This window comes from Diachasma alloeum, unplaced genomic scaffold (assembly GCF_001412515.2).
Source record: "Diachasma alloeum isolate Michigan unplaced genomic scaffold, Dall2.0 Dall_scaffold_00192, whole genome shotgun sequence".
Lineage (NCBI taxonomy): Eukaryota > Metazoa > Arthropoda > Insecta > Hymenoptera > Braconidae > Diachasma > Diachasma alloeum.
Window position 1 is genome coordinate 1,042,630 of NW_021680357.1, and position 8,615 is coordinate 1,051,244.

An 8,615-nucleotide genomic window follows, 5' to 3' on the forward strand; every position below is an offset into this window, starting at 1 on the left:
CCCCCCCAGTTAAAACCTCACGAAATAATCAAAACCTCAATCCCCAGCCAAGCGGACATAGCAATCCTCGACTCGAGCGACGTGTACACCGCAGGTTTGCGCTTCGACCTGATTCCCTTCATCGCGGAGGTCTACAACCTCCCGACCCCGGAGTACTACGTGGTAGCAGTAGCCAAGGAGAACGACCCAACCACCGACCTGACGTACTTGAAGAATAAGTACACCTGTCACACAGGCATCAACACCGCAGCCGGCTGGGTGTACCCACTAGCCTATCTCCTCTCTAACGGCTGGATCCGTGGCTACGGCTGTGACGCAGTGCGCGCAGCAGCCGAGTACTTCACCAAGTCCTGTGTCCCAGGGGCTTTGAGCTTGGAATACAACATCGGCGTCCCCTACGACAACATGTGCGATCTCTGTCACGGGGTGAGCTACAGATACTGCCGTCGTGACGCCACGGAGGATTACTACGGCTACACCGGTGCCCTCAGGTGTCTGGTGGAGGGCGGTGGTGACGTGGCCTTCATCAAGCACACAACTGTGTCAGAGACGACTGACGGAAAGCGAAAGGAGACTTGGGCGAGGAACGCCTTCACCAAAGACTTTGAGCTGCTGTGCCCCGATGGGACGAGAAAACCGACGACTGAGTACGAGCGCTGCAATCTGGGAATGGTGAAGGCCAATGCCATTGTCACACGTGGAGGCTACGACGGGTACAATGACACCCAGATCACCGCCTTCACGAATCTCTTCATCTACGCGCAGCAGTTCTACGGGAGGAAGGAGGTCGACGAGTTCAGCTTCTCCATGTTCTACAGCACTCCACCTTACAGCGATCTTATATTCCAGGACGCCACGCAGCAGCTTGTCATCATTCCACCGGATCAGAGGGAGTACAGCAAGTGGCTGGGGCCCGACTTCATGAGGGCCCGGAGGATTGTCGACTGCAATGCTGGAGCCTCCGCCATCACGTATTCACTGGTCGCGTCGTTGACTACTCTCCTCTTGGCGGTTTTCTTGGGGTGATAAGGGGAGGGGGAGTTTTGTATTTTTTTAGTCGTTTTAAGGCATTCGGACATTATTTCGATGATGTGGAGCTGGAGGGAAGTTGACGAGAGGGATTGGGGGAGAGTTATGGATTGTGGAAGGGCTTTACACAGATCTGAAGAAATTTAATGCATATTTTTTTTATACTAGCTGTAAACTATGGTACAAATGTAATCATTTTGGGAGGCAATTCGATCTGTAACATATTCCGTCCACTCATTTAGTTATTAGGGTATTGAGAAAATGTAATATTTATGAGGTAATCCGTCCATGAGATTTTTAAATACATTTTTGAAATTTTTATGAAAGTGGAAGTACTTGTCGATGATTATGAATCCTGCACAATATCATGCATATTATAAATAGTTCAAGTTGTTATATCTTGATATTTTGGACACATCACCAAGCACGCAGTTACTCAGACTGAAAGATGTAGCTATGCTGTTCTTTCTCAATAAATACATAATATTAATAATAATGTTAAATTTTGAGTTTACAGAGGTTCTAAAAAATTTGATCACAATTGTTACAAAGTGAAGAGTACTTGATCCATTATTATGAATCCTGCACTGTATTGAATTTTTATTTTGCAGAAGGTTCTCATATCGTCTTTGCAATAGTTAACGCCCTGACTTCACCCATATAACTCTAGAATGGAGCTGCTAGGCGCACGAAGCGCCCGATGCCACCTAAATCTATCAAAATCTATTATAGCGGCCGCTTGGTCAAGACTTTGATGATTAGATCATCATCATTCTACTCGACCGGGAGTCGAACCCGAAACCTCTCGCATGTGTGTACTTTTTTTATAACAATTTTTTTATTCCGAGTCACAACATTATTTATATATATACAGTATACACATTCATAAAAACTGGTCTAGAAAAAGTTGAATGAACAATATCGTTATTAACAGTAAACTTTGGTCAAATATAATTGACTCTCGAGTTAAATTCTTATGTATTCGTTTAAAGATCAATTTTTTTGTTGAAATGATTTGGTTTACCCTGTAATTTGCTTATTTGAATCTGTATTGTGTTGACCGTGTCCGTAAAAAAAAAGTTCTTTGGTGGGCAATCCCTCTTACCCACTGCGCCACGCCGTCGGTCTGCAATAATTAAAAGACCTGAAAAAATGTTGTCCCAATTCTTTTTAAGCTTTATTGCGTCTAAAAAAGAAGTACTTCTGACGAAAATTTCTCGTTCTTTCGATTAATTGCGCATGGTTTCAATTAACTCGAGCCACAGGAACCAAGAATTAAAGAAAAAAACAAATTCAAATCAAAAGTATGAAGCTGTTTCGCTAACCCCTCCCGGTTATTTCGAAATGTCATGGCTTTTAAGATCAATTTAAAATTTAAAAAAATACATCTTAAATTCAAAATTAGTTAATCATAACGTAAATATCCTTGTTCAAAATTGACAAGTGTTGAAATGACCATTAAAGTTACCCCGCCGAAGCCGAAGACCAAGGAGAAGACAGAGAAACTAAAAAATGTTGTCCCAATTCTTTTTAAGCTTTATTGCGTCTAAAAAAGAAGTACTTCTGACGAAAATTTCTCGTTCTTTCGATTAATTGCGCATGGTTTCAATTAACTCGAGCCACAGGAACCAAGAATGATAGAAAAAAACAAATTCAAATCAAAAGTATGAAGCTGTTTCGCTAACCCCTCCCCGTTATTTCGAAATGTCATGGCTTTTAAGATCAATTTAAAATTTAAAAAAATACACCTTAAATTCAAAATTAGTTATTCATAACGTAAATGTCCTTGTTCAAAATTTACAAGTGTTGAAATGACGGCTAAAGTTACCCCGCCGAAACCGAAGACCAAGGAGAAGACAGAGAAACCAAAAGAGAAGTACTGTATCATATTCAGAAATTATTAATTAAGTTGATAAATACATTGCTATAATCCACTGGACAGGAAGAAAAAGGGAGGTCGGTATAAATTGAAATTGAAGGGGTGGCTGAAAACCCCAGCTGATTGGGAGAGATTCAATGCTTGGGCTAAAATAAATTCATTGCCGAGAAAGATACCAGAGCCGGAACCAGTGGTTAGTAAAATATAAGCTTAATTTTTTTTCAAAAGAGAATGGGGCACAATGGACAACATCAAGAGAAATATGATCATCATGGCCCTATCAATCGCCATTAATTAAAATTTAATTCATAGATTAGTTTTTTGAATTTTCGAATTTTTTCGTAAATCGGTTGTCCCACGTTAACTAATAAGAAAAGTTCTGAACTGATTGAATAATGGCTCAAAAATTTGTTTGGATGTCTTTTCGACAGAGTTCGAAGATGAAGGCGATAGCAATATCGTTATTTTGATTTATTTGAGAATATGCAACAATTTTGTATCTGTTGAAAATCAGAATTTCGGAGATATCTTTGAATGTCATGCTTCAAATGAATTCAATCACAACTTAAAATGTTTGTTTTAATGCCATCAAGTCGAAGTTAAAAGATGATTACGATAGCTATATTAGTTGATTTAATTTTTACGATGATTGTTAAAAATTTAGAATTTTTCATGAATTTCCCTGATAGTGAGCTATCTGATGGTTTATTCAAATGTGACGTTTCAAATTCATTCAAGTATGTATAAATGAAATTTTTCTATTACCATTTTATCGAAGGCTAAGGGGAGAGATAGAACCGTAAAAAAGACAATCGGTTGTATAGAAGAAAAGAATAATAAGGATAATGATGATGATGGCATTCAACTAAGTTGAAAATCTGGCAAAATTAGTTGAAAAGAAATCTTATTTAATTTAAGAAAATGAAACAAACAATGCATTGTACATGATAGAAGGAAATGATGTGCGAAATAATCATTCCGAAGCATATTGCTAATTTACTTTAATTTTACACTTGTTCCATACGTTTTAATTAAAAAAATTCAAGTTACATTTATTCTACTTTAATATCCACAAAAAAATGTTGACGGCATTATATTACGCCATTCCTCCAGATCCGTACGTCAAAGCCGTTATGGAAGATGAAAAAAAGAATCGACATCTTATCAAAACCAGTGGAAAAATCTGACCTATCTCAATTTTTTGAAAATCATAATTCAGGGGATATCTTTGAATATCATGCTTCAAATGAATTCAATCACAACTTAAAATGTTTGTTTTAATGCCATCAAGTCGAAGTTAAAAGATGATTACGATAGCTATATTAGTTGATTTAATTTTTACGATGATTGTTGAAAATTGCGAATTTTTCATGACTTTCCCTGATAGTGAGCTATCTGATGGTTTATTTAAATGTGACGTTTCAAATTCATTCAAGTATGTATAAATGAAATTTTTCTATTACCATTTTATCGAAGGCTAAGGGGAAAGATAGAACCGTAAAAAAGACAATCGGTTGTATAGAAGAAAAGGATAATAAGGATAATGATGATGATGCCATTCAACCAAGTTGAAAATCTGGCAAAATTAGTTGAAAAGAAATCTTATTTAATTTAAGAAAATGAAACAAACAATGCATTGTACATGATAGAAGGAAATTATGTGCGAAATAATCATTCCGAAGCATATTGCTAATTTACTTTAATTTTACACTTGTTCCATACGTTTTAATTAAAAAAATTCAAGTTACATTTATTCTACTTTAATATCCACAAAAAAATGTTGACGGCATTATATTACGCCATTCCTCCAGATCCGTACGTCAAAGCCGTTATGGAAGATGAAAAAAAGAATCGACATCTTATCAAAACCAGTGGAAAAATCTGACCTATCTCAATTTTTTGAAAATCATAATTCAGGGGATATCTTTGAATATCATGCTTCAAATGAATTCAATCACAACTTAAAATGTTTGTTTTAATGCCATCAAGTCGAAGTTAAAAGATGATTACGATAGCTATATTAGTTGATTTAATTTTTACGATGATTGTTGAAAATTGCGAATTTTTCATGACTTTCCCTGATAGTGAGCTATCTGATGGTTTATTTAAATGTGACGTTTCAAATTCATTCAAGTATGTATAAATGAAATTTTTCTATTACCATTTTATCGAAGGCTAAGGGGAAAGATAGAACCGTAAAAAAGACAATCGGTTGTATAGAAGAAAAGGATAATAAGGATAATGATGATGATGCCATTCAACCAAGTTGAAAATCTGGCAAAATTAGTTGAAAAGAAATCTTATTTAATTTAAGAAAATGAAACAAACAATGCATTGTACATGATAGAAGGAAATTATGTGCGAAATAACCATTCCGAAGCATATTGCTAATTTACTTTAATTTTACACTTGTTCCATACGTTTTAATTAAAAAAATTCAAGTTACATTTATTCTACTTTAATATCCACAAAAAAATGTTGACGGCATTATATTACGTCATTCCTCCAGATCCGTACGTCAAAGCCGTTATGGAAGATGAAAAAAAGAATCGACATCTTATCAAAACCAGTGGAAAAACCTGACCTATCTGAGTTATCTCGGCTTGACCAGAGTGTTTCGAAAAAGGCGTTGAAAGCGAAAGCATCGAAGCGAATAAAAATAATAGCGCAGCCTGTTATCAAGCCGATAGAGATGCCGCGAGAGTTTCCCCTCAAAATACGGAAAGCCACGCTTAATTATAAACCGACTGATAACATAATAAAAATCAGCCAGCCCAAGGATTTCCGCACGGAGGAGTGTAAGGATCTGGCGGAGACTCTGCGAGCTAAGCAAACGGAGATGGAAGAAATGGATGAGGAGGCCAAGAAGAAACATCAGAGGGAATTGTGGGGGGTCATTAAGAAAGCCATGGCGTGCCCGGATCTGTTGTCTGCAGAGCAAATTGCTCAGCTTATCACTGAGGGGGGCGTCTATCGGACTGCTTTTGCTTATGAAGTGAGTGGAACTCACACATTTCTGCAGAGGTAGTCGCAATTTGGATATTGTGGAAGTTACCGATTTTTGCATTTACATGGAGGAAAAAATTTTGTGGGAAAATGTAGCGAATTCGATAGAAAATTGTATTCGATTGGATTCGTTGAATTTTTGAGGGACTTACACGGAGAGAAATATTCAATAAAAATTACCAGAAAAAATACGTAAAAATTACGTTTCGAAACGTAATCTGGGAGCGAAGTAAAATTCAATAAAAAGTGTCAATCGTCACGTAAATTCTACGATCTGTTCCGTAAAAATTACTCATCCGTCCGACGCCTCACGGCTAGCCATGAGTCACCGTGAGGGGGAGATTTTAACAACACGTTCCGTAATTTTTCCGGAACTTTTCGTAAAAATTCTTAAACATCCAAGAATTTTCATGTTCTGAGGCATAATAAGTCTTGAAGTTTCTGTTAGATTTTACAACTTCCAGAAAAATTACGTGACTTTTTCGTATTTTTTCGGTGACAGACCCGAAAATTTACTGAACGTTTCAGATTTATTCTCTTATATTCCTATAGAAATTCACTGAAAACGATTCTCGCTTGCAGATTACGTGAAATGTTCCGTAATTTTTCTTGAATATTTTTCGCGAGGAGGTCGCGTTTTTAGCTAAAGTCTATATTAATTTTTAGCTGAAATCTGCATTAAGTTTGAGCTAAAATCGACATTATGTTTTAAGGAAAATCCATATTAATTTTTAGCTAAAATATATATTAATTTTCAGCTAAAATCCAAATTAATATTAAGCTACAATCCACATTAACTTTTAGTTAAAATCCACATTAATTTTCAGCCAAAATCTTCATTTTCATCTAAAATCTACATTAATTTTTAGCTGAAATCCGCATCAAGTTTTACCTAAAACCCTCATTAATTTGCAGCTAAAATCAATTCATGATTTAAATTTTCTCTCAACTATTGAGTAAATAATTATAAATTTTATAAACGGATTTTTCAATTAGACATGTAATGATCAAACTTTTGACACGATTGGTTGATAGATTATTTCGGAATTTGAATATTCGATTGATGATTAATTTAGCAATTGAAAATTGTAGGGTAATATTATCAGATAATAGAAGCTAAATTTAATTTACTTTGAAATTGATGATTGTTCCGATCCCTGTTCCTAACTTTTCATTCACAGCCCACCCCTTGGATGAAATTCCTATCCCTCCCGTCCTATCGCTTCTTGAGAGCGCGAGAAGATGACACTGCGAAAGAATGGAAAGAGTATTACCTCAGTGAAGTGGAAACTCGGGGGAAACAAGCCCTCAAAGAGCAATTTGAGCGGGAAGAGAAACGCCGGAAATTGGAGGAAGAAGCGGCTGCCGAAGCTGAAAGCAAAACAGATGAGGAAATACGTATGAAAAAATTCAATAGAAAGCCTAGCGAATTCGCTAGAAAATTCTATTGGAATTCTATGGGGTTTCCATAGGATTTCTATGGGAATTCTGTTGAAAAATTATATTTTTTTTTGCGCTGATTCTGTTGAATATTCGATAATTCGAATATCCATTTAATTCTAATGAAAAAATCTCAGGAGAAACATTCGAACAGAAATTCAAAATATATTGACCTTTTCCTATCAAATATGTAATGGAATCAGCGCAAAAAACAAGTTGAATTTGTCAACAAAATTTCGACTTTCATTCGTGAACTACAGATGTTCAACAACAACCTGAAGCGACAGCCCTACAGTCTGAATCACCAGCACCAGAACCTGATGACGAGGTCCAAGAAGACGTCCCCACGCCCACAGAAACAGTTGAAACAGAAGCCGTTGTTGAGGAGCCAGAAGACGATTCCGAAGAACAAGAACCGATTGAAGATGAAAATGAAGAAGTCGAAGAAGAAATAGTTGACGAAAATGCGGAGCCTGTTGCGCCAGCGGAAGAAGCGGCTAGAAAAGACGAAGAATCGGTGGAAAACGAAACTGCGAAACCCAAGGCTCAACTCAAGCCGAAGGAGACTAAACCGAAACAGACGAGGTTCATTCCGAGGCCGACTCCGCTGGCTGATGACGAGGAGTCCAAGAAGAAGCGAGCCGAGAGGAATGCCTGGAGGTTCGAGCCTCCACCTTGGAAGGATGGAGATCCTCTCAAGGTCAAAGAATCTGCTCTAAAGGGACCTGGTGAGGGCTCACACACTGAGAGAAAAACCTGAAGTTCGATTTACAATAAGAAAATAGTTGAAGCAGTTTTGGTGAACGATACGATTTTTTTTGTATGCGGCACATACACGGAGAGAAATATTCATGAAAAATTACGGAACATTTCACATTTTCACATTTCACATTTTCAAATTTTCGGGTCTGTCAACGAAAAAATACGAAAAAGTCACGTAATTTTTCTGGAAGTTGTAAAATCTAACAGAAACTTCAAGACTTATTATGCTTCAGAACATGAAAATTCTTGGATGCTTAAGAATTTTTACGAAAAGTTCCGGAAAAATTACGGAACGTGTTATTAAAATCTCCCCCTCACGGTAACTCATGGCTAGCCGTGAGGCGTCGGACGGATGAGTAATTTTTACGGAACAGATCGTAGAATTTACGTGACGATTGACACTTTTTATTGAATTTTACTTCGCTCCCAGATTACGTTTCGAAACGTAATTTTTACGTCTTTTTTCTGGTAATTTTTATTGAATATTTCTCTCCGTGTA

General features: G+C 36.9%; 2 protein-coding genes across 2 annotated transcripts in view; both read left to right on the forward strand.

The window, feature by feature from the left end:
* Positions 1 to 1,355, forward strand: part of LOC107048430 (melanotransferrin) — a 7,288-nt gene extending 5,933 nt beyond the window's left edge. Inside the window, exon 4 of the mRNA XM_015271589.1 lies at positions 48 to 1,355. Coding sequence (XP_015127075.1) covers positions 48 to 1,026 — 979 coding nt within the window. The 3' untranslated portion in view covers positions 1,027 to 1,355. The remainder of the gene's footprint in view (positions 1 to 47) is intronic.
* A 1,485-nt stretch (positions 1,356 to 2,840) lies between these two features.
* The window catches only part of LOC107048389 (triadin), a gene marked incomplete in the record, with an annotated part of 7,426 nt that continues 1,651 nt past the window's right edge, over positions 2,841 to 8,615 (forward strand). The window contains 5 exon segments of the mRNA XM_015271537.1: positions 2,841 to 2,905; positions 2,972 to 3,101; positions 5,418 to 5,903; positions 7,096 to 7,312; positions 7,615 to 8,082. Coding sequence (XP_015127023.1) covers positions 2,841 to 2,905; positions 2,972 to 3,101; positions 5,418 to 5,903; positions 7,096 to 7,312; positions 7,615 to 8,082 — 1,366 coding nt within the window.